Source organism: Notamacropus eugenii, chromosome 5 (genome assembly GCF_028372415.1).
Source record: "Notamacropus eugenii isolate mMacEug1 chromosome 5, mMacEug1.pri_v2, whole genome shotgun sequence".
In the NCBI taxonomy this organism is placed as follows: domain Eukaryota; kingdom Metazoa; phylum Chordata; class Mammalia; order Diprotodontia; family Macropodidae; genus Notamacropus; species Notamacropus eugenii.
In genome coordinates this window covers 2,747,817-2,775,328 of record NC_092876.1, presented here as the reverse complement: position 1 = coordinate 2,775,328, position 27,512 = coordinate 2,747,817, and the positions used below count along the sequence as shown (strand labels likewise).

The 27,512-nt window shown below is 39.4% G+C and overlaps 1 protein-coding gene across 1 annotated transcript; it reads right to left on the bottom strand.

Moving 5' to 3' along the window:
* Positions 1-9,806: 9,806 nt before the first annotated feature.
* On the bottom strand, positions 9,807-10,736 carry LOC140504493 (vomeronasal type-1 receptor 4-like). The gene has a single exon (XM_072609497.1). The coding sequence runs from the start codon at positions 10,734-10,736 to the stop codon at positions 9,807-9,809; it is 930 nt and encodes a 309-aa protein (XP_072465598.1).
* Between the last annotated feature and the right edge of the window lie 16,776 nt (positions 10,737-27,512).

Here is a 27,512-nt window from a genome sequence, read left to right as displayed (position 1 = left end):
TCACTCTGAGCATTTTGATCCATGTTCTATCTCTTACCTCCATTAGAAATTCAAACTCCCTTTTTTGTCACAAATACTTACTTGCTAATCTACTACGTGCAAGATATTCAAAGAGATGGAAGTGAGGAAGGTGAGCATTGCAGGCATGAGGGACACTGGTGCAACATCAGAGAGATTACATGATGGAGATCATCTCATGCAACTTGTACGGAAACCAGCAGGTTATCTCATTGGGTTGCAACACCAACTAAGTGAAGAGGGGTGAGTGGCTGGAAGAGCTTGGCCCTGCCAATGTTGTGTGAAGGGCTCAGGAGACCTTAGTGCCTCCTTTTGAGAGTCATCTTGAAGTTTCCGCTTTTGTCGATGACTTCTTACGTGTGTTTAATTGATGAGCTCTCATCAGACACCTACTTCTGAAAGGACTCTTAAAAGCCATCCAATCCGAACAACTAGTTTTCCAGATACATTCCATCCAGATAGAGACCATCTTTTTACTGAAGTGCAATACGAAAGACACTGGGTATGGTGAGCAGTTGATCATTGCTACCCTTTAACAAAAAGCCATTGGTCAGGAAGGGGACACTTTAGGTGGCTAAAATTTAGTGACATTCAGCTTCATGTACTTACTTTCTTCATTTACCAGTGGGTACATCTAAGTATGCATGCAGATACATTATCCAGACCATCTATGTAAAAGGGAAAATTATCTCTCAGAAGACTCATCAAGATGTTGCCCTGACCATGCCTCCTCCAAATGGTGGGGTAGAAAACATGAAGGGCCCTTAAGGGAGTAGCTGAGGCCCACTAGTGGGCAGCCCAGCCATTCTATGATGACTATCCCAGCAAGGTCCACAGAGGTGCATCTGTCAATGAGAAAGGAAGTCCCTCTAGAGTGAAAGTTATTTCATTCTTATTGTTCACATTTCCAGGGCATGGAAGTATTTGGCACCCAGTAAGTGCACAATATCCACCTTCCAACAGATTGATCACTCAGTCAATTTATCACTTGGGAGGTTCTCCCCAAGTTTATGACCCAGCTGAATATTTTCAGCACCCCACAGCACGCCTTGAATGTCATCTTTCAAGCTATATCATGGTCATTCTCTATATCCAGGCAGGTGCTTACCACACAGACAAAGTTATAGGTGCTTGAAATTCTCAAGGGTCAGGTAAAGTCCTGGCTTCCTTCTGATTCAGGTAAAGGTGTGGTTCCAGATTTTCCCTGAGGATGTGTGTTCCAGAGAGCCCTGTCCCCATAGACCTTTAAGAGGTAAGGTCCAAGAGAAACTCTGGTGGAAAGGAGAACATTCACTTGGAAATACAAGAGTGGAGCATGTTGGATTTCTTCCACCCTATTAGCAGATTTTCTGGGACTGTAAGTCAATGGCCTCAGAACTAATCTTATGACAGACAGGGTATCTCAAAGGTATATTACTCAGGATGTGTGCTTGTAAGTGTCCATGTGTATAAGAGCATGGGTGTCAAAGAGAGGGTCTGCTTCACTGTCCACACCTGTATGTATGACATGGCTTCTAGCAGATGGTAAGGGCTCACCAGCTCACACTGTGCCATAAGTTTCCATCATCAATTTCACAGACGGATTATGGGACTTAATTGCTCTAAACAAGGAAATGTTCTTCACCACATTCCTACACCTTCTTTTCTTGAAAGGTCTCTCTGGCCCTGCCTGCAATTCTTCTTAACCCTCCAAGACTATGCTGCTACATGAGATGACCTTGGGGATTATCTTCCTTTCTCAGGCTGGGGTTGGGGTCCTGGAGAACTTCTTTCTCTCCTTTTATGTCTTCACTTTGTTCACCAGACAGAGACCAAGACCCATGGACACCATTCTGGCTCAACTGGCTTTGGCCAATGCCGTATTGCTTCTCTCCCATGGAATGCCAATGAAAATATTGTATTTCAGGAAACAATATTTCCTGGGAAATGCTGGGTGTAAAATTGTATTTTTCCTTTGAAGAGTTAGTCGGGGACTTTCCATGAATTACACCTGCCTTTTGAGTGTCTTTCAGGCAGTCATTATCAGTCCTAGCACAATTTGGTTGGCCAAAATCAGTCAGAATTCCAAAGTGCATCAGATCTTCCTGCCTCTTCTGCTGTATCCTCAACGTGATCATAGAGATTAATGGGACAGCATGTGTCACAGGCTCAAGAAACAGCAACCACAGCCACAAAGGGGGAGCTGATCTCCTGTATTGCTACTGGGAACATGTGCTTCCAGAGTTTGTCACCCTCTCCTTCCTGCGGGATGTTTTGCTGGTGAGAAGCATGGTCTGGGCCAGTAGCTACATGGTGTTTCTCCTTCACAGACACCATCAGAGACTCCAGTACATTCACAGCACCAGCCTTTCCCTAAAGATGTCCCCAGACATCAGAGTCACCCCCACCATCCTAATGCTGGTGGGCACCTTTATTTTTGCATATTGTGCCAGTTGTAGCTTTGTGCTCTATAAAGTATATGTTACTCAAACAAATTTCTGGGTGACGAATGTGACTACATTGATTACATTATGTTTCGCAACCATCTGCCCTTTGTTGCTGATTCACAGAGATACCAAAATCTCCAGGTCCTGCTACACTTTGTGATGGAATCAATGTCTGTATTTAGAAATCATCTCCATGGATTCGTCTTCTTCATACAGAATCCTGAGTAAAGACTTTTGAAAAAAATTCCTGTACAACAAAAGTTTAGCAAAATTAGTGAGGATCTGTAGTTGGTGAAGAGGATATCCTTTCCTGATTCTGATCTAGAAGGGGAAGTGGGCAATGGTGAGTCCTGGGGCCACTGATATCATGAACTATGCAACTGAAATCAACGATGTACCTTACTAAGTCTTCACAATAACTCTCCTGCCTCTATATTTCACTGTAGGTCAGATTTTTCAGCGATAAACCCAGAGACCTGTAATTGCAAACCCTGGATTTGGGAGAAGTCCTGTGTTTGTTCAAGCTTGGATGAGCTAAGACCTTGTGAAGCCCCTGGTCACTGGCTTTCATGATACTTTGATAAACCTTTCATGATACTTTCCACTTGGCAGCACTACTTTGGACTTCTTTATCATCTCCACAGAAAATTCTTCCTCTTGGAAGACCAAGTCATCATTGATAGGACATCTCATTAGTACTCTCTGCTCTTGGAAGCCTCTAAATGATTAGGGGGTGGGGAAGAGAGGAACAACCATTTAAAAGCAGCCATATTTCATTTCCCATCTTCCTCACTCCTTTGAACTTCATCACGCTCCCTTTTACCCTCTCCTACATTTCTCCCATATATGCCATTTTCAGCTCCCTTTTATGTGTTGTTTTACATGATTCTATGGTAGGTCCTGGAGGACAGGGACTGACTTATTTTCCCCATACATGTGTCCCTAATACTTAGTATCATGCTTAGTACATAGTAGGTATTTAATAAATGTTTATGCACAGACCAAATGAATGAATGACATCACAATTAGAGTTTGTAAAGTTTAAAGGAAGCTTTCTGGCATCTTACTGAATTTCCAAGCAATCCTCCTCTGGTGCTTTATTTCAAATGAGGTAATTGTAAATTTCTGAGGACAGTGCCTAACAAATAGTAACAGATATACAAAAGTTACCTACTATACATGTGCTGATGAATAAATGTGGAGAAGATGATGCAAATATTTTGACCGAGTCCATTATAAATACATTACACAATAATCTCTACTGGGCTCTCACTACTGATTGGTAATCCTTATTAACTCCAACTCATTATCCTACTCTAAACAGCTTCTATTAAAAACCTTTCCATCCCTCCTCAAAGTTCTCATGGTTGTCCCTCCCCCTGCTCTCACTTATAGCGGAGAACTTTGCTGGATATTTTGCAGGGAAATAAATAGAACATTTCCAATAATTCCCTCTTCTCCCCTCCCCCCACCTCCTATTCCTGACATGCCTTGTCCCATTCTCTCTTCCTCCAGCTCTGTCTCATACGATGAAGTGGCCTTACTCCTTACCAAGAATAACAACTGGATTTCTTCAAGACATCCTATTTTATCCCATGTCCTCCAACAGATTTCTCCCTCTGTCATCTCTATACTTTTGCTTATTTTCAATCTCTCCCTATCTACTGGTTAAAAACATACCCATGTCTCCCTGTACTGAAAAAATCCCTACTTGATCCTTCCATCCCTGATATCATCCTGGGTTTCATCTGCCCTTCATAGCTCAACTCCTTGGAAGGCCTGTCTGCAACTAATGCCTCCATTTTCTCTCCTCTCACTCTCTTCTCACCTCCTTACAACCTGCTTTTTGACCTTGTCTTTCCATCTGTCCTGCTCTTTCCAAAGTCACCAGTGATCTCTTAGTTGCCAAATCTAATAGGCTTTTCTCAATCCTTATTATCCTTGACCTTGAACATTGCTGATCACTCTCTCCCTCTGGATGATCTTTCTAGGTTTATAGGATGTCAGTCTTTCTTGTTTCTCTTTCCTCTATGAATGCTCTTTCTCTGTCTCCTTTGCTGGGTCCTCTTCCATATTGTGTGCTCTAATCCTACGTGTCCTTCAGGTGGTTTCTTGAACCTTCTCTTCTCCCTCTATATGTCACTTGGTATGAGCTCTGGATGCCGCACAGCAAACATTGGGGTGCCAAATGGGGGATGTTGAGAATAGGACTTATACCATACTAAGGCAAAGGGAACCACCAAGTTGCAGGTTTTGGGGTGGAAAATTAGGCAGAGGGAAGGGCCAACCTGCCAGTCTGAGGTGTTAGGTAGAGCACGTGGCCAAGCTGCAGGTGAGAGGGGTTAGGGATCATCAAATTAGTTGTTTTGCCTAACAATAAAAAAACCATAAAAAAAAGTTTGGGAATCTCCAGAGAGGAGAGTTTGAGAGATGTAGGAAATAAGCAGAGGCTAAAGTGACAATGTCTGGTCAGCCCCAGGCAATTCATTGACCAGTTCTTAGTCAACTGTGTTCCTCAAATGTCCGCTGCGTTCACTTCATTTCCCCCTTCATTATTTTCTTCATCTTGCCATGCTTCTCTAAGCTCATTTCTTATAGGACAGTAGAATTCTATCACAATCATGTACCACAACTTATTTAGCCATTCCCCAATTAAGGGATTACCCATAATTTGCAGTTCTTTGCCACCACAAAGAGAGCTGCCAGAAATATTTTAGAACATATGGGTTCTTTTGCTTTTTCCCTGATCCCCATGAGAAACAGACTTGGTGGTGGTATTGCTGGTTCAAAAGGTATAGGCAGTTAAATAACTCTTTGGGCATCTTTCCAGATTGCTCTCTGAAAGGAGTGGTTCCATTCACAGTTCCAGCAACAATGAATTACTGTCCCAGTTTTCCCTATCTCCTCTAACATCTGTGGTTTTCCCACATAGACCCCTAATCCAAACCATTTTGAAGCCCTAAGACCTGAGAAAGGCCTAAAACATGGACTGGTCAATGAGGAAGGACATGTTAACCCACTCTGAATTTAACCTATCGTAATGTTTGCATGCTCTGGCATAACAGACATTCTTTACTCTCTGAGTGAACTCAAAATGCCCTTTCCTGTGTCATCAAGTAAAAAGCCAGATGAAGCTGAGCAGGAACATTCTTCTGTTTATGACTACCAAGGACAAGGTGCCTTGAACCAGATGCTATCTTGAATAGTGAAGGGCAGCTAGGTGGTGCAGTGGATAGGGCACCAGTGCAGGAGTCAGGAGGACCTGAGTTCAAATCTCACCCCAGACACTTGACACTCAGTAGCTGTGTGACTTTGGGCATGTCACTTAACCCCAATTGCCTCATTCTGGGTCATCTCGAGTTATCCTGATGAATATCTGGTCACTGCATTCAGATGACTGTGGAGGAGAAGTGAGGCTGGTGACCTGCACAGCCTTTCCTCACTCCAAATAAAGTCAAATGGAAGTCATGTCATTATTTCTCTGATGGCATGGTCTTCTTCGGCAATGAAGGATGAAAACACACATCTTGAATAGTGGATCTTTTCTTATCTTGGTATTTTATGGACATAGGCTATGTCATGTTATATCATGTCATGTTAATCATTAATGAAACACAGGTACCTTGGATACATAATTTCAACTGACACTTTCACACTTCTCCTATCTCGTATTTACAATTTATCCAGTTAAGGAATTCTTTTTTCATATCATGGTTAACACACATGGAGACTACAGTTTTGGCTGGCACAGTCATCCTGAGCCAGGAAGGGAGGGAGGGTGAGAGGGAATTTCTCTGAAGATGGAAGACCCCCTTTATCTGTCCATCCTTGGGTTCATTTTCTTCCATAAGCTCCCATGCATATCTGTTGAGAGAAATAGATACTCACATGCAGCTTTCTAAGAATAAGCTTAGTGATGGCTGCTGCCCATCAAATATTTTAGAAAATCTGATAGGTGTAAATGTTATCTCAAAGTTGTTTTTGCATTTCTCTAATCAATAATGATTTCGAGTATTTTTTTCATAAAACTAGAAATTGTTTTGATTTCTTCAATGAAAATCAGTATGTTCTTATTTTTGTGACCATTTAACAGTTGGGAATGACTGGTATCCTTACAGATTTTACCAAGTTCTTGTATGTTTGAGATATGAGGCCCTTATGTGAGAAATTGTGTTCAAAATTTTACCCCAATTCTCTGCTTTCCCTTGTGAACACCTCCGCAAGCCATTTGGAGTCCCCCATCACCTGAGAAAAACCTAAAACCAGCATTGGCCAATCAGGAGAAAAACACTTTGGCCCATTCTGAACTTAATCTACCATAATGCTTTGCATGCTCTGGCATAACTGAAATGCTTTGCTTTGCTGTCTGAGTAAACCCAAAATTTCCCTTCCAATGACAGCAACTACAAGAGCAGGTAAAGTTGACCAGGAGCATTCTTCTGTTTATGGCTGTCCAGGACAGAATGCATTGAACCAGACACAATCTTCAATAATGGGGCTTTTTCTTATCTTGGTTTTTATAGACACATGTTATGCTGTACATATGTATATACATATATGCATATACATGTACATATCTGTATGGATATATATATATATACTTATAGTTATATTAATGATAAAGGAAACAAAGACATCCTGGATTTATAATTTCAATTGACACTTTGACATTTTCCTATCTTATTGTATTTGCAATCTATCCAATTAAGAAATTTTCCTCTCAAATTATGGTTAACACACAGGGAAACTATAATTTGGGCTGATACAGGCGTAATGAGCCAGGAAGGGAGGAGGGATGAGAGGGAATTGTTCTGAAGATAGAAGGTCCCTTTGTCTATCTGTTCTTGGTTTCACTTTTCCCAATCAGCTTCCCTGCATACCTCTATATGCATGTTCTACCACCTGTGAAAGAAATAAAGATGCACATAGACCCTAATTCTGTTTGCCTTTCTTAGAATGAACTCAGTAATGGTTGATTCCTTCTAATCTTGGCTATACTTGTCTTATTTGTACAAAACCTCTTTAATTTATTGAAGTGAAAATTATCCGTTATTCATCTCACACTATTCTCTATTGTTTATTCATAAACTGTTCACATCAGTTCAATATGTAGTATGTTCCATGTCCTTTTAATTTTCTTGTGATATCTCTCTTCACATCTATATTATGTAGCTATTTTCACCTTAGCTTTGCAACTGGTGTAAGACATTGGTCTATGCCCCTTTTCTGCCACACTATTTTCCAGTTTTCCCAACAGTTTTGCCAAATAATGAACTCTTATCCCAAAAATCTTCTCTTTAAACTTCTCAAATATGAGATTATACTTTTGATTTGATGCCGTAGAATATATGTCTCTTCATTCAATTGATGTGCTTTTCTATTTCTTACTACCAGACATGTCTGGTAATTACTGCCTTAAAATATAGCTTAACACCTGCTGCTATTAATCCGTTCTTTGCATATTTTTTTCATTAATTCTTTTGAAAATTTTGACTTTTTCATCTTCCAAATGAGTTTTCTTCTTATTTTTTTCTAACTGAATGAAATAAAATTTTAATGATTTAATTGAAATGGCATTAAATATATAAATTTATTTAGATAAAATTGTTATTTTTGTTATATTGGTCTTCTTCGTCCAAAACCAATTCATATTTCTCGATTTATTTTAATTAAAAAAAGGTTTTTAAAATGTTACATATATAAGTTCTGAGATTGTTTTGACAAGTGAACTCCCAGGTTATATGGGTGTGTATGTATTCATACATACATACATACGCACACACACACACATACCTATTGTGCCTAATTTTAGTCATCTCAAGGGTGAGATAAGAGAAGGGAAGGAAAAAATGGAAAAAGAATATTTCCATATTGTATATTTAGAGGGAATAGCAAGTTATATGTGATAGATTTGCAGTTTCATGCACAATCATCTTTTTTATTGTACTGGGTTATAGAAAGGTTTGTTTTGCTCCATAAATGGAAAATAAAATAAAGTGTAATTTAATTTATTTGTTTTCAGTTTTCAACAATCACTTCCATAAGTCTTAAAATTCTCCTCTTTCCTCTCCCCTCCATTTCTCTCCTCTCTTTCTCTGACATGGCATGCAATCTTTTATGAGTTCTACACACACATGTTTATTAAACACATTTTCATATTAGTCATGTTGTGTAGAAGAATTGAAATGAATGGGATAAACCATGAGAAGAAAAAACAAAACAAAACATGACAAAAGAGAAAAGAGTCTGTTCGTTCTACATTCTGATTCCATAATTCTTTCTCTGGATGTGGATGGTATTTTGTGACAAGAGTACTTTGAGGATATTTTAGGTCCTTACATTGCTCTGAAGGGCTTTGTGTATCAGAAACAGTCTTCACACACTGTGGATGTTACTGTGTATAATGTTCTCAAGATTCTGCTCATTTCATCAGTTCATAGAAGTCTTTCCAGATTTTTCTGAAGTCCAACTGTGATTCATTTCCTATAGTGCAATGTTATTCCATTACATTCATATACCTTGAATAATATAAACTTGTTCAATTATTCCCCAAGTGAAGGGCATTCCCTCAGTTTCCAGGTTTGGCCATCACAAAAAGAGTTGATAGATATATTTTTGTACATATGGGATCTTTTCCCATTCTTATGATCTCTTTGAGATACAGCATTAGAAGCCATATTAGAAGCCTTGCTGGGTCAAAGAGTATGGACATTCTTCAAACTGGAGTTGGGCATGATTTGGGCAAGTTTTCAAATTGCTCTCCAGAATGTTTGGACAAGCACATAGCTCCACCAATAATGAATTATGTTCTGACTCTCCCACATTTTCTCCAACATTTATCTTCTTCCTCTTTTGTGATGTTGGCCAATCTGATAGGTGTGATGTGATAGCTTGGAGTTCTTTTGACTAGCATCCCTCTAATTAATAGTGATTTAGGCATGCTTTTCATATGACTATAGATAGCGTCAATTTTTTTCCTCTGAAAACTGTCTCTTCGTATCCTAATAAAAGAAAATTTAAAAGAAAAGGCATGGAAATAGTAACTCAAAAGTGGGTGAGGAACAAAAAGCAATTCAGTTTTGGTGATTGCAGGAGGAGGAACATTCTGATGACAGAAGCAAAATCTGGTCTAACAGAAGATTTTCTATTTGAGAGAGGCAAGAGGAAGCATGTGTGCTTAGTGATCCCAAGTCATTCAGGGCCATGTGTCCTTTACACTTAGGGGTAGAAAAGTTTACTGTCTCCAACAACCAAGATACAGGACCATTTTGACTCATTTTCTATGGATAGCATCAGGTCATTCAGTGCCTTTTCCAAAAAGCTTCATTAAGGGGATCTATCCATGGAGATTACTTGAAAACCCTATAACTTATTCTGAGAACGCACATTGGGCCTCCACCGGGCAGCACAGCAGGGCCTGAGGATTTGGATACATCTGTGAATCAGCAAAAAGGGGCTGATGGTTGGGAAACACAATGCAATAAATGTAGTCACAATCATTACCCAAGAACCAGAATGAGTCACATAGACTTTATACAATATAAAGCCACAACTGATGCAGTAAGCAGAAACAAAGGTGCCCACTAGCAAGAGGATAGTTTGGGTGGCCCCAGTCTCTGGACATGTCTTTGAGGAGAGAGTGATGCTGTGAATATGTTTAACCCGCTGGTGATGTCTGTGCAGGAGGAACACCATGTAACCACTGTTGCAGACCATGCAGCCTACACACAAGATGTCTCGAAGGGAGGGCAGAATGACAATCTCCATAAATTTTTTTTCCCGGTAGCAATAAAGGAGATTAATTCCACTTGTGTGAGTATTGTTTCTGCTTCTTGATCCTGATATATATATTGGCACATTAATTTCTAAGATCATGTTGATTATACAACAGAGGAGACATGAGGGGTGGGTGAACTTCAGAGCCCTGACTTTGAGTTTGGCCAACCTAGAGTTGCTGGGACTGATGGTGACTGCCTGAAAGGTGCTCAGGAGACAGGTGGTACATATGGAAAGGCCCCGACTGACTCGTTGAATATAAAATACAATTTTACATGCTGTAACGCCCAGGAAATATCCAGTCCTGAAATATGATATTAGTAATGGGCATCCCTGGGAGAGAAGTACTATGGTGTTGGTCAAAGTAAGTTGTGTGAGAATGGAGTCCATGGGCATCCACCTCTGGCTGTTGAACCAAGTGAAGATATAAAACCAGAGGAAGATGGAGTTCCCTAGGACCCCGACTGCAGTCTGAGAAAGGAAAATAATTCCCAGAACAGTGTCATGTAGATACATACTCTTGGAATGATGTGGAAAAATGTCGGGTTTTGTCAGAGATACCTTGGAAAAAAAGACTGAAGAACATTCAAGAACCTTTCAAGGTCAGTAAAATTCTGTCTCATAATACAACTGCTAGAGTGGTGATGGAAATTTATGATGCAATAATACCTACTGGACAAATGTTCTTTCAGGATATTCCAAGGGAGTACATAACACACCCTCATGCCCACACACAGGCATCCATTGAAGCAGCCTCTTCTCAATCACACAGTTGTATGCACATGTACATTTAGGAGCATGTGTCCCATTTTCCTGTCCCCAAATATCATTCATGGACTACGTAGATATTCCATTTGCCACACTGACTCTGACTTATGAAATGATGTGCAACTGTGCTTAGAAATAAAGCTGAGACCTTTAGGATGGTCCCACATTTCTGGAAGGAGACTGAAATCTTAATTGGTGGACAAAATTCTGAGTCAGAGCTTTGGACTTGCAAAAGAGGGCATTGTGGAAAAATGTAAAGGAAGTCAGTCAAGCAGGACCAGATTTCAAAGTATATTACAAAACATCAGTGTCAGGAACAATCTAGTACTGGTTAAGAAATAGAATGCAAAATCAATGGAATAGATTAGCACACAATGGTTTGTCTGGAGGCCTCAGGTTTCCCATGGCTTCAAGGGTTGGTTTGTTGTCCTTCATTCTCCAAGAGGACCAAAATCATATCACTGGTTCAAATCCATGTACAGTGTATCCTACTGAGGCTGATCAGATCAATACAAACTTGGAAGGTTCTACCTTGGGTCCATCACATATAGTTCATATATGTACACAATACACACTGATCAATGACCATAGTAATCTAGTGTTTGATAAACTGAAAGATGCAAGGTTTAGGGTAAGAATTCACCATTTAACAAAAATTGCTGGAAAAAATAGAAAGTCATCTGACACAAACTAGGCAAAGACAAACATTTCACACCATATACCAAGATAATTTCAAAATGAATACGGGGTTTAGACTCTGTATTATATAACTAAATTGTATAACTAAAGCAGAGAAAAGTGGGGAAATGTACCTATAACGTGGATGGATAAGGGAAGCATTTATGATCAAACAAGAGATCGAAAAGATCACATTAAGTGAAATGGATGTTTGATTCAGTTTGCACTATTTGCTGTTTCTGTCTCTACCTAAATCTCCCTAAAACCTGGTATAAGAATTTTTTAAATCTTTTAAAATGTGAGGGTCTAACCACAAAAGGAGCTCATCTATCTTCAAAAATTATCAGACAGATACTGCAACAAAGAAGAAATAATCTCACTTACTTTCACCACTATCTTATACAGTATTTTTGCAAAAGTTCAAATGTGAGATCTTATTACCAAAAGCTGATATTAGAAGCCAATCATACACATCTGTATATAATTCTTAGAGGAATCAGTCTGACCCTGTTGCTTTTCCTCAACATTTTGCTATGCTATTAAGATATCTATCACCTTACTTGTTTCTCTTATTACCTTGTCTTAATCATTTCCTACTTTGCAGGATATCTCTATGTTATATTTATTTGGCCATGAATGTAGGTTAAAGTTGTAAGCTATTGATTCTTGCATCCCATCACAGTAATTCAAAAATATTTCAATTTTCATGTATTTATTTAATTGACTTAGTTTTATACTTACAGAACTTTTGGATTATGGAAATTTGTTATAAAAGAAAAAAAGAGGGACAGTGTCATATATCTTAGCAGAAGGAAAAGACTTCCTTACCTCTGTTTGATTCCAAGAATGAGCCATTATCTGATAGCCAATGTGGTCACTAGGTGCTGAAAGCATGACTAAGGAGTAATCACGTGGGGAATTTCCTTTTTCAGAAAGGAAATTGCACATTTGGAAAACAGACTTAGGAAAATCCTACCCAGGACATGACCAAGATCATCTTCATAACCTTTCCTAGGCATCCATCATTAGCACTTCTCAGCCTGCAGCACATGCCAATTGATTTTATGATAACTTAGGTAACTATTCCTGTAATCATATCTTAAGTAATAGCAAATCGCAGTCCCATAGTCTTAAATAGCAAATAAATATTGGTTGGTATCCTTCAGATAAGGTCATCTCATGGTTGATTGAGCTATTAATTATCAAATACGTGAAAATTTTTCTGTCTTCTTATAATACTTCCTCACACTCTCTAAACATAGTTAAATCATCTGAAACTGACACGAAGGTATTCAGAACAACTCTCTAGGGACAGGATGGATTTGAACAACCCTCATTTGTTCCTAAACCTTCTTATCTGCCTTCTCTATTTTCAATCAAACCTTTATTTATCTTTCCAAAGCTCTCAAAACTATTCTTCAGATTATCAAGCTTTTCTTCACATTTTAACTCTTGTTTAGGCCATGGAATAACTACAAATTCAGATGAAAACAGCAAGATTTCTTCTGCCTTATAGCTCATTACACTAATTTAACAATGAATTATCTTGAAAATTTAACAGACCTTCAAAATAAATCACAAAATATTTCTTGAAAAAACATTTCTTGTAAAATTGTTTCCCCTGCCACAGCCAATATGGCAGAGGAGAAGGATGTACCTGTGGAAGCTCTCCCTCCAAAGCCCATAAAATACCTGTAAAAATGACTCTAAACAAATTCTAGAGCAGCAGAAGACACAAAGCGACAGAATGAAATATTTCCACCCTAAGGCAGCCTGGAAATCCTACAGGAAAGGTCTATCACAAAGGGCATGGACAGCAGCCCAGCTTTCGCCATGCTGCAGCAAGGACAGGACTGGAGCAGGCTTAAAGGCACCACTGGAAGCAACTAAGGGTCCCAGATTCCTCAACTCACAAATGCCAAAGACATATTCAAAGGCCAGTAGGAAATCTCTTTCTCTTGGATAAGAAGATAAGACAGCAGTCAAGCCCTGTCCCGAGGCAGTGGCAGCCACTGCTGAGGCAACTCTCGTTGTTGGAGCCCTGACCTAAAGACTCTGAGGGAATTGAGCAGCTGACCTAGATCTCAGCCCTGAGTGGTGGCCCTGGGGTGAGGAGGATTGCTGGCTGGGGTGGTGGAGTTAGTGAAGGCTCTGGAGAGGGAATCCTGTTCCCAGAACAGAGCTCAGGCCAGGAGAGGAGTAAATTTCTCTCCTTTGATTGTGCCACCTTGGAGGAACTGAGAATTTACAGGCCCCCAGAGTACACCCTCCTCTTGACAAAGAACTGAAAAGTCAAGTAACTGTCTGGGAAAATGCCCAAAAAAGGGGAAAAGAATAAGAAAAAAGAAAGGTACTTTCTTGGTGAGCAGATATTTTCTTCCATCCTTTCAGATGAGGAGGAACAATGCATATCATCAGAGAAAGACCTAAAAGTCAAGGCTTCTGCATCCACAATCTCCAAAACAAATATGCAATGGTCTCAGGTTATGGAACAGCTCAAAAAGGATTTTGAAAATCAAGTAAGAGAGGTGGAGGAAAAATTGGGAAGAGAAATGGGAGCAATGCAAGAAAATCATGAAAAGTGAGTCAACAGCTTGCTAAAGGAGACTCAAAAAATGCTGAGGAAATTAACACCTTTAAAAATAGATTAACCCAAATGACAAAAGAGGCCCAAAAAATCAACAAGGAAAAGAATGCTTTAAAGAGCAGAATTAGTAAATGGAAAAGAAGGTTCAAAAGCTCACTGAAGAAAATAGTTCTTTAAAAATTAGAATGGAGCATATGGAAGCTAATGACTTTATGAGAAACCAAGAAATTACACAACAAAACCAAAAGAATAAAAAAAGAAGACAATGTGAAATACCTCATTGGAAAAACAACTGAGCTGGAAAATAGATCCAGGAGAGACAATTTAAAAATTATGAGACTACTTGAAAGTCATGATCAAAACCAGAGCCTCGACATCAACTTTTATGAAATTATCAAGGAAAACTGCCCTGATATTCTGGGACCAGAGTATAAAATAAATATTGAAAGAATTCACCAATCACCTCCTGAAAGAGATCTGAAAAAAAAAAAACTCCTAGGGATATGGTAGCCAAATTCCAGAGTTCCCGGATCAAGGAGGAAGTATTTCAAACACCCAGAAAAGAACAATTCGAGTATTGTGGAAATACACTCAGGATAACACAGAATCTGGCAGCTTCAACATAAAGGGATCGAAGGACTTGGAATGTGATATTCTAGAAGTCAAAGGAACTAGGACTAAAACCAAGCATCACCTACCCAGCAAAACTTAGTATAATACTTCAAGGAAAAAATGGTAATTCGATTAAATAGAGGACTTTTAAGCATTCTTGATGAAAAGACCAGAACTGAATAGAAAACCTGACTTTCAAATACAAGAATCAAGAGAAGCATGTAAAGTAAGCAGGAAAGAGAAATCATAAGGGACTTATGAAAGCTGAACTATTTACATTCCTACATCTAAAGATAATATCTCCAACACTTGAAACTTTTCTCAGTATTTGGATAGTTGGGTGGATTATACATATATACATAATATATATACGTTATGCATGTATATATAGACAGAGGGCACAGGGGTGAATTTGATAGGAAGAAATGATATGTAAAAAATAAAATTAAGGGGTAAGAGAGGAATATATTGGGATGAGAAAGGGAGAAGTGGAATGGGGCAAATTATCTTACATAAAATGACAAGAAAAAGTTTTTTCTATGGAGGGGAAAAGAGGGAAGTGAGAGGAAAAAAGTGAAGCTTACTCTTATCACATTTGGCTTAAGGACAGAATAACATGCACACTCAATTTCATATAAAAATTTATCTTACACTACAGGAAAGTAAGTGAGAAGGGGATAAGTGGGGTATAGGTGGGATGATAGAAGTGAGGGCAAATGAGAGGAGGAGGGTAATTAGAAGCAAGCACTTTTGGGGAGGAATAAGGCCTAAAGAGAGAATAGAATGAATGGAGGGCACAGGATAGGATGGAGGGAAATATAGTTAGTCTTTCACAACAGGACTATTATGGAAATCTTTAGCAAAACTACACATAAATCTTTAGCAAAACTACACATATGTAGCCTATATTGAATTACTTGCCTTCTCAGTGGGGATGGGTGGGGAGGGAGGAAGGAAGAGAAGTCAGAACTCAAAGTGTTAGGAAGAAATGTTGAGAATTATTTTTGCATGTAACTGGGAAATAAGAAATACAGGTAATGGGGTATAGAAATCTATCGTGCCCTACAAGAAAAGAGAGCAAATGAGGATAAGGGAAGGAAGGGATGTGATAGAAGGGACAATAGATTGGGAAAAGGATAATCAGGGGTGGGGTGGGAGGAGGGGAGAGATGGGGAGAAAATCTGAAACTCAAAATCTTGTGGAAGTGAATGCTGAAAACTAAAAATAAATAAATCATTTTGGGGGAAAGACTATTTCCTCTTCTTTAAAAACAGTTTAGAATTTTTTCTGATGTTCACTAAACTTTTATGGGGAAAATTAGTTGGGAATTTTTAAGATGATAAATATCATTTTTCTTCCTCCTTAAAGCAAAAATAACCTTTAAAATCAGAATTCATTAAACTATGTTGGTGTAAAGTAACACATGTTCACAAAGTATTATAACAAAACTAAATTCTTAATTATTGCAGAACTCCTAGATATCACAAAGTGTTGTAGACAAAAAGGTGTTTGTAATGGAGAGGAGATTTAGTTTCTATAAGTCAAGGATATACCCAATTAATTTAGCTTTATCAAGTAACAGATTTTCCTTCAATATATCACTAGAAATTAAAGACATTCTAGCATTTCACATAGATAGTCCATAAACCTTCAAATTAACATATGTGAATACATCCGTAGATAAAACTGGTTTGAAAATGACACCTCAATTTTTTTTAAAGAATTCACATTTGCTCAATAGGAATTCTACAACATAGAAACTTTTGCACAGAGTTTTACAGGAACTTTAGGTCAATGCACTTCTAAATCACATTGTGTAATATGTGTAAAGTATAAATTTAAACCACCATATATTTTTTAAAATAGCCAAGAGTGCAAGTGGAAATATCTGCTATCATAGTAAATATCAAATTATCTCATTTCATCACACGCTTTTAAAAGCCCAATTCATACACAACAAAATGCAAATTTAAATTGCTTTGACAGCATTTCTATCTCACAATGGCTCCTCAGATTTCACAATCTCAGAGAATTTTAGAAATACAGTCTTAGAAATACAGTTTTAACACAAAAAAAATTTCAGATGATATCATTTGCATTTTGGAGAAAATATTGATATTGTTATTTTGGTAATTAAACTACTTCAAAGATATCAATTAAATTAGAGAGATACTGATAACAATAACACTATTGAATGTAACATATGCCAGTCATTATGTTAATCATTTTACAATCATTATGTCATTTTGATCCCATAACAACAACCATTATTAGTTTTAATTTTACAAGACAGGAAACTGGTCATATAGAGATAAAATACATTCTTGCAATTGGAAGAGAGAAGTATGAAGTTTACCAAGAGTAAAGAGTGTCCCACTGGTGCCCAAGTAGTGATAATTCTTGTAGGCAAGGTAGGGAATGTTCACCACAGGTCTGATCCATCCACCTATCTTTACCCCACAGCGAAGAATTTACTAAGCCTTAGGCAGTTTGCAACTGCAAGGACAGGGTGGGCAGAATGGATAGGATCTAAGTGACATTTCTAGTTTTACCTAGAAGTGTGGAGTACAAGGTGCCCAAGAGCACAGGACTGTTAGAATCCTTGCCAGTCTGTGAATTGCTGCCCCTCCACTTCTCCTACATGCTCTTCTCTATAATTAGATCTGAGATGAGAGGGGTTAATATGAACCCATGTGGCTATCAAAAATCCCCATTCTGAGATACTCTCTTAACTCCAGGGAGTGGGGGTGGGGTGGGGACTGCTAAGTGATCAGGATTGGGAGGGTGTGTTTTAGCAAGGTGAGCTTCTGAAGTTACCCACAGTATCAGGTATTTCTTTTCCAGTAATTTTAAATGAACAGTTTCCAAACTTTTTAATGATCAATCTCACAATCCACAAAGTCTACTAAGATGTTTTTAGTTATACCTAATTTTCATTGTAATTCCAAGTTGGCCAGACTGGAAAATCAAGGAAAAGGGTCTTACAATTTTGTTTCTTTGTTTCCCTAGCTGTAACCCATAGAAGTTTCAGGCTGCCTGCATTTTAAATCTTACAAGATAACACACTCATTCACAGGGCACATGATATGGACAGAGATATGCACTGACAGACAAATTGACAATTAACGACAGGACAATTACAAGCAGAACTCAAATTAGCAACAGAAACAGGGGAAATGAGAAGCTTGTTAGAAATTCCCATCATGAATTGGCTATTATTATTCTAAGGAAAGGGAATTGCAAGGATTCCAGACCTGTGGATACTGCAAACTTTCCTCAGAGCAACTCTGTGGTCGTTGGAGGTGGGCAGCCTTGGTGCCCTCAAAATTTCTGACTAACTACCTTAAAGGTATAGGCCCATGGAAATAGACTCAAGCCTCTGCTCTGTAGGTAGAATCTAACTTTCCTTCTCAAGACTAGAGCCTTTAAGAGACAGAGGGGTGGGGGAAGGAGAAGGCAATGGAGACTGAACAAAGTTATCCTCTTCAGGGCTACAGCAGGTAAGAGAAGTCAAGGAGAGAGGAGGTAATGGCAAGGTGCAGTCATCCTACCCAGATAAAAGCCTCTAAAACAAGGGGTAGAAAGGAGGAGAAAAATATGGCAGAGGCAGTGAAAGGGAAGAACATGCTAAGGCCCTTGGGGTAGAGGGAGCTAGCCAGTACTAACTGGCTGTTACTTAGGGGGTGATGAAGCAGCTTTGCTTGTCTTAAGAGAAGAGAACTTTTGTTCTCCTTCAGTCATTTCATCAAGCCCAAGATTAAACATTCCCACTATTGGCTAGATGTTTTCTTGGTCTTTAAAATTAATTTGATTTTAAGATGAAATACTTTTTGTGCAAAAGAGGCCTGTGGTGGCCAAGATAATTTAGAGCTATCTTTAGTTAACTGACACTAGTACTAGCTATACTTCTGTTAATTTTTCGAGATCCATCTGCACAGGGGATCAGTACAGAGCATCTGAATGCAGACTTGATCTCTCACCCCTGAGGTAGCTTTAAAGGGAAATTTCAGACTTCAGCCAAACTACTGGGAGTCCTTTGGAAGCTAGGAATAAGAGGACTTACCCGAGGTTTAAGGTTTAAGAAATGTGACTCAGGAAAAATGAATCCTGAGGCTACTGAGTCTTTGCCATTGGTAAGGTGGGGAGCTGTTCTCCCATAGTTGATCAGTTTCAGTCCAAGTCATGGCACTGTAACTGCTGACCTGAAAGTTTGGTTGAAAAAATGTAAACAGCCTGAAAGCATATTATTTATTTCCGTAAAGCTAGCAAACACATGGCCATGGAACCAAAAGGAAAACTCTGACTGCCTGATAGAAGAATGACCAGGCTTAAATCTAGTGTAGGACTATCCAAGGATGTCTGTGTCCCTCAGGTTAATGACCTTTATATGTGTTTAACTATACCATGAAAAAGGAATTTTCTTAATTGAATAAGTTGTAAATACAATAAGAGAGTTGACAAAGTGTCAATTGAAATTATAACCCAGAATATCTGTGCTTTCCTTACCATTAACATGGCATTACACAGTATATGTCCACAAAATATTAAGATAGTGTCTTTATTCAAGATGGCGTCTCGGGTTAAGAGTCTCATAATGTGTGCTAACTCAGCCCCATCTGGCCTTGTCAACATAAGAAGAGATATTCAGAGAACAAAGAGACTGTTAATCTGATTGATTAATTCAGGCTCTGATCCTTATTAAAGTTCAGAAATGAGATTAAATGAATATTACTACTTAATAAATGTCTGTTCCCTTTTCTTCCTTTTGCTCCCTTTGGCCATTGTTCAATGAAGTGATCAGAACCAGGATATCACCGTACACAGTAACAACAGTATTGTAAGAAGATCAGCTATGAGACATAGCTACTCTGATAATTATAATGATTCAAGACAGTTCCAAAGTTCTATGGTGAAAAATGCTATTCATTTCCAAAAGAAGAGCTGAAAATCTATGAATACAGATTAGAGCATATTTTTTTAATCATTTTCCTTGGGTTTTTTTCTGTTTTCTTTTGTAACATGGCTAATATGGAAATGTGTTTTGTATAACTTCTGATGTATAATCAATATCATATTACTTGCCTTCTGGAGAGGGAGAAGCAGGAGAGAAGGAAAGAGTTTAGAACTCAAAATGTATAGAAATGTATGTTAGAAATAACTAATATGTAATTGAGGAATAGGTAACAAAATTAGTACAATATATATTTTAATAGAGGAGATTTGTGCTTTGGTGACAAGACAAAGAAAATTACACTTATTTGGGTGGGAGTAAGCTCCTCAGTATGTCCCAATTTCCAGTATGTCTCCCTAAAGACTTTGTAGAAAGTATTTGCCCTTTGGTGAAAGTAAAATCTTTATTCTTTCAGCTGAGACCTTTCCTCTCTTCCATTTCAAGAATTTATTCACTTACATAATTTCTGGTCATTTCTAATCTTTCTGACTTCTCTGATTGAAGTTTTCTGTTTGTTTGATGTAAGTCAGGAGGCCTAAGATGAAAAGAGGCAGAGTCACTGAAGGATAGCAGGTACAACTTCTTAGTATCACAAAAGGAAAAAGGAACTATTTCAATGTACGGCCACCATTGCTTTTAGCTGGGAGAGTTCAGTGTGGCTGCCTCGGATGTGGAGCCATGCCACAGTGTTGGAACTCTGGGTAAGGTGCCAGAAGCCTTCAGAACTCCAACTCACAGAGGTGTAGAAAAGAAGCAGGCTGACATCAGTAGGAGACTGTCCTCTCATCTTTGGGGACCAGTGATATGAGATTTTCTAAATTGCCTGATAAGCTATAAGGAATAAAGGGCAGGAACCTAGGGACTTCACTCTAATTGTGGATCCAGAGATCCACAACTTTTTCTGGGCAGTGTTTGGAGAAAGAGATAACTCCTTATGCTACCCATACACTATATTTCCATATTTAGATAACTCATGAGGACATATAATAGTAGGGGAATGGTGCCAAGATCTCTCCATTTGACTCTGCTGTTTTCCTAATCTCAAAAACATTTTTTATTGAATCCATAATCTGAGCTGAGTATGAAGAGTATACAATTCCTTCAATCAGTCATTTCATGAGAAAGGATCTTGTACTCTAATCAATTTTTATAAAAGGAAAGAGTCGTCACCGAAAAAGGGAAGAAAACATTCTTCATGTTTGCATTTGTAAAATTTCGAGCATGCATGGAACATGCAGGATGAGCTATGGCAAAGAAGGGACAGTCCTTGGTTCCATGGGAATCCTAGAAGAGAAGGTCTCACCTGATGGAAGTCTCAAGAAAAGGGAGTCTCTTCCTCCACTTTCCCCTCCCTATGCTTGTCTAGACACAGATTCTGGGGAGAAATCTCTGATTTTGTTACCCAAAAGTTTCCAGACAATTAAATTTCTCTCAATCACAGAGAGGCCAGAAATAAACTAGAATAGGTAGGAGCAAGGTGAGTCAGAGAACCCTACTTGTGCTAAGGGATTAGGGATTTTCTCACCAGGGCCATAGAGTGATTTTGACTAAAGCTGAAATTTTCCTCTAGAAGAAATTTCTTAAAGCTGAAAATAACAAAATGAAATTTATATGAGGGGCTATTTTATTGACTCCATAAGCTTAAAACAACCTAATGATTGTTCAAGGTGCTCAAGTCAGGAATCTAATCCAGGAAAATTTTTCTTTTCTATGAGAGTTCAAGGTTAAATTTGTTTCATTGATGTTTGACGGCTGTTTTTTAAGTAGAGTGTAGTGCTTCATTTTTCAAAGTATTTACTTTTTTAATTTAATATTTTGTCTTTCTCTAATTGCATATAAAAATAATTTTAACATGCCATCTTTTAGGTTTTTGAAATTCAAATTGTGCGCTCTCCTTCCTCCTCTCCCTGACCTCTATGAGAAGGTGAGACTTGACATAGGCTATACATGTACAGGGAAAATCATTCCATTTTAACCACTGTTTGTTTGAAGTATTTTTTCATTCTAAATATCTGAGTTCTAGTTTGATAACGAATAGGACTTCCAGTGCTTTAGGCATGGTCTACTGAAGATTCAAATTAATGGTGTTGTTTTTGTTGTTTGGTGGCAGGTGTTGAATCCTTATAGTCAGGTCTAACTCTTTGTTACGCCATCTGAGATTTCCTTGGCAAAGACACTAGAATGGTTTGCCATTTCCTTCTCCAGCTCATTTTAGGGTTAAAGAAACTGAGGTAAACAGAGTGAAGTGACTTGTTTAGGATCACTCAGCTAGTTCATGTCTGAGGCCAGATTTTAACTGAGGAAGATAAGTATTCCTGACTCCAGGCCTGGGTCTTTGTCTGCTACACCATCACTGCCCTCTCATTTCTGGTGTTGTAATTAATGGGAGAGTTCAATGAAAAAGTAAATGTTGGCATTCGGGAGCAAGGTCATGAGGTCAGAATGGTATCTGAAAAATATTGTCAATTTATTGAAGCTGATATTCACAAGGTTCTCCCCATACATCAAGAAGAATATATATATAAAACTATGAGGCTCTCATGCATTTCTTCAAGATTAGAGTAAAAATTTAAGAAACTGTATATAAGTATTTATGGGAGCACTATCTAGGGTATGTTGTGTGAATTACAAGGGCGCTCTCAACATTCATTAATGCTGTTCCTTCCCCCAAAAAAATCCAGTTAGGGGAATTCTAAAGTGGTTCATAGTTGTCCTTTTGGGGGAGAGGAGTTCTATACTCCACCTGCAGCATTAATTAATGGAAATGATGATGCATAGAAAGTGGTTTGATTTAAATTGAGGTTTGGAGGTTTAGCTATACAGAATGTAATAAAAGAACTTTTCTTGGCAGAAATATGCCTCTAGGATGCTGGAGTCTATACTCTGTGGACCAAGGATGTTTTCATATCCCTTGCCTTAGAAACCAAGCTTGTACAATTCATAGAGCATTTGATTTTGGAGGAAAGTCTCAAAGATAGATCCAACATGGTAGACTCATCTATCTTACCAGCACATCAAGTGATGGATAGTTTTACTGAAATACACAAAGAAGGATCTCCTGGAGAGAGATTTTAAACTGTACACATTGTTCCAGAGAGCAAAGATAAATCAGCCCAATCTAAGAACATTTTCTGGAACATTCCTAGTCCCCATGTTGAAACTTCTAGGGAGGATTGAACTGGGGGTGCAGCAAATGGGTTTCAAGACTGGTGAACCTCTGACAGCCAGTTATTCCAGGCAACTATCTGACTTGGGTTAGAGATTTCTTTCTATCTGCAATTTAACAACTGATTGAAGGCCTATACCTCCAAAACCTCTCTTGTGGACACCTCCCAAAGAGTCTTCAGAAGACTTCTGCAGAGATAGGACAATGAACCTGCCTCTTCCCAAGGTCCCCTCTGATTATCACTTCATTTCATTTGAGAGGAGAAAAAAGGGTCAAGTAAAGCATGGGGCCCCTGTCTTCTGTTACTCAGCATCAATTCTAGTATCCCAAAAACCAATATATTTTTGCTTCTTTTGTCCACCTCAGCGGTGTGATTTTATTGAATTTTGCAGAGCTATATTTAGACAAGTGCACTGTCCCAGGGAGAGCAAGCTTCTTGCATCCTGAAGTTGCAGAGTAAATAGAGTGCTAGGGCTGGAGTCAGGAATACCTGAGTTCAAATCTGGCTTTGGACGTCTACTACTTGGTTTGCCTCACTTCTCTCTGTAAATTAATAATAGGACTTGCCAATCAAGTTTGTTAGAGCAGCTAGATGGAACAGAGGATAGAGCACTGGTCCTAAAATCAGGAAGGTTCATTTTCTTGAGTTTAAATCTGCTCTTAGAAACTTACTAGTTGTGTGACCCTGGACAAGTCACTTAGTTCTGCTTGCTTCTATATCCTCATCTATAAAATGAGCTAGAGAAGGAAATGTTAAAACACTCCAGTATCTTTGCACACAGTACCTATATCATAAACAGTTGCAGTCCTAGACACATACAACCACAGTCACAGACACAGACACATCCTCTCCCACATATCTATGTACACACTCATATACATAGACAGTCAAAGTTACACACACCCTCCCCCAAACTCCACTGACATATACTCACATAAGTAGGCAGGTTACATATTCTGATCTACCTTCTGCAGTCAAGAACTGTCTCTGCTTTAAAAGCAGTACAGAATCCTTCTGTATGTCTGCAAAAGAATCAGTCAACTTCTACAGTCTATGTACCCAGTTCCTGCTCTAGAATCTAATGACACTGGATAGTATCAGAAATTCCTTATGTCTCCAGTGGTCACCCAGTGAAAGGTGGTGTTGTGAGATGAATGATGCAAGAACCATCTCAGGATCCAAAATAAGGTAGCAGAAGGCAGAGGAAACACCAGAGTAAGGCACAAGACTCAGAGATGCTTTGCTGGACTTGGGGAAGGTTGACAGAAAACAGCAATACAATTTGGACTGGAATAGCTTCTGGAATGGGGCCAGAGAGGGAGGTAAGATCTCCAAACTGACAAGAACCTTTGCTCAGGGTAGGCAGCCTCCCCACCTTTCTCTTCATCTTCACAGCTGAGCTGTCAGTCCATGGGAGTGGAGATCAGAGACTTCACCAGAGTCACACTGACATGTAGTTCCTGAAGGGTCTTGGCTCAGCCCCAGGAGTCTGTGTTCCTACCCCAGTTCCACCCAGCGACATATGTAGGGGCTAGAAGTCATGTCTGTCAGGTTGTCAGAGGGTACCTTTCTCTTAGCAAGGAGAAGGGAGACGCGGATCCCTGACTGTGTCTCAGATTCCAACATGATAGAGCCTACCAGGTTTCCAGGGGCATGTGAGGAACTAAGAAGGTTGCCCCAGGATCAGCCCTGGATATTGCCAAAGGGAGAGAGATGATTCATGGCAGGGTCTTAGCCTCAGAGAAGTTTCCCCAAGCACACAATCCCCATTGTTACATACACATGGCATTCTTCATATAGAGCCATTGCTCTCTTAGACCATTTCTCTTACAGAATTTGGTGAGGAATGGGCCCTTAGAGAACACCTCACATCACACACACACAGACACACACAAGCACACACACTATCACACACAGACAGGCCCTTCCAAACTCCCCTACTACTCCTGAGGGCGCTACCATCCTCCCAGTCCATCATCTTAGCTTGTAGATATGGCTTTCTGAAATTTCAGACTCCAGGCTTGGCATCTCTGAATTTGACAAGAATAACAGTTATGTCTTTAGAGAGTAGGTGAAAAAAATAAGGAACTCTCCAGGGTGAAGCAGAAGTACTTAAAATACTAGAGGCCTGTAGTCATCTTGGTATCTCTTCCTTAATGGTTACTCTTCAAGTCCAGTCATTCACCTAGTTCAAAACCCACTTAGCTGGGTGGTCTAGGCTGTATTGCTCCATTCTGACCTCAAAGCTGGCATGAGAGATTTGGGGAAATTCTGTCCTGTAAACTAAGTTTACAAAATCACTGACATTTCCCTAATGAGTAGACTAGTTAGGCCATCAAGAAAAAGAAAGTGAAATCAGTCTGGCATGACTTACTCTAAGTAAAATCCTATGAACTTTAAAGCCTCATTACTAGAGGACATCACCCAATGTCTACCATGTACCTGGTGGCAGAGCCATGGTAACAGCACAGAGGCTGAGAAAACATTCCAGAGAGAGGGGAAATCCTCCTTACCACTGAGGTCCCTTACTGGGATGTCTGTTCCTTTCTGATATCACAGCAAACCTGTCCAGAGTTCCATCCCCACTTCCTCCCTGGATGCAAGCCTAAGGCACACACCATCACTCACCTGGCTGGTGTAGTGCCACTGAAGATACCTGGGTTTCATCTGTCAGAGCACACAAAGGACAGTCTGGGTTACAGTTATAGGTGCTGGATGTCTGAGCTCATCTCCCTTCAGAGCTGTGATTATCATATCACCTACAGGAGAAGTGACACCAACTGATTAGGGAGTCAGTCTCGGGGGTGAGGGGAACTTTGGCCCCTTGAACCAACTATGATGAGCAATCAGCATTGAGTAATGAGGGTGTTCATCAGAAGCTGCAGCAGCTGAGATAGAAACTTTGGTGGGCTCCTGCATAGAGGCATTGTGAGTTAGAGCCAGGCACAGTCACTTGGTGAGCACTGAGGACTGGGAAATGAGGCTATGTGAGTCTACAGGTCTGTTCCAGAGAGTGGGCCTCAGTGAGCCTCTCAGTCCTGCCAATTGTACCTCAACAATTTGGGTTGCACATGAGAGGGCAGTCACCTGACTGATATCTATGTCCTCTTATCTGAAGGCCTTGAAGGCCACACCTGCTGGAAGAATTTAAGCTTGAAAGAAGGAAATGGACCTAGTGCGTGTGAGGAAGACTAAAGGGCCTTGAGATCAATCCATCATTATCCAAGAAGAATATTCTCTTTTGGCACCATGACACACCATATCTGGGTGCCTGAATGAACACGTCTTGCAGTGAGGAGAGTTCCGGACTTCAGGTCAAGAAAGAGAGGTTGAAGGAAGTGCTCTGGCATTTGCTAGTGTTTGCATTGGGGAGCATCCATTCCTCCTCTCTAAACTGCAGTACATTCCTCTTTGTAGAGGGCATAATCATAATGGCACTACCCATACCACTCAAGATGTTAAAAGGAAAATCTTTTGTTGATCTAACATCATATTTCTCTATGACTTCATCACTCTGAGTATTCCCTCCCATGCTGTAGATTACAGCCCCTCTATGCCTGCCTGTCCTGTGGGAATCATGTCAGGGCTTCCTACAAGTTAGCCAAGGATGACCCATCCAACGTGCTCCCGGCTTTTATTCCCCTTGATGTTGCAAAAATACCAATTATTACACTCAGGCTTAGCAACTGACCAAGTCATCTTCTCTACCTCTTCTGGATTTCCACAAACTTTTTTACTCTTGTCCTCTTCTGACATTGCTCCATGGTCCTGTCCTCATCCCTGCTCTGTGGGATCTCCCTAGCATTTACATATAGGTAAAGGGCTTACAAAGGATTTTATACATATGACCATAACTGATCCTCACAACAGCCCGTCAGGGGGATGTATAACAGTGAGCATCCCAACATACACAGGGGTGGGGGACCCTGCTATCACAGATTCTTTGATCTGCATTTCTGGAAAGGAAAGGCAACCTTGAGCGATCAGCAATCCCTTAATCAAGCACATATATCAGTATTATATGATCATATATTAGTTCAGGGGGAAAAGTCAGTATCCTGAACTTCAGAGAAAATACAGAGAAATAAACCAAAAGACAGGGCTTATAGCTGTTTTACCATAAGCAATACATACATCATAGATCAGTAGATAGATCCAACTGTCTTAGTTGGATATTTAGTTACCACAGAGAGAAGCACCAACATCTGGGTTTTCAAAACCGGAGACTGCTTAGCAGCTTCCCAGAGTCTCACCTGGCACACAAAGCTTCTTCCAAAACTAAACCCCAAAGTAAAACGTCACACTCAGAGTACTTATACATTGTTCAGAACCAGAAGACATCACAGCCCTTAAACCAATGCCTTACTAGAAGCTTAAGAAACGTTGTGGCCCTTCCTCAAATCTTCTCAGGCCCATTAATGGATGGGGAATATCTTCTTTAATCACATTAAAATAATTAACAAATTAATAAATTAACAAATTCAGATTCAGATTCTAGCTGAAGAAACTTTGTTTCTGTACTTTACTCT

What these genes read in the sequence shown, in the direction of transcription:
- LOC140504493 (XM_072609497.1), bottom strand. Translation starts at nt 10,736, where the DNA reads ATGTATCTACATGACACTGTTCTGGGAATTATTTTCCTTTCTCAGACT.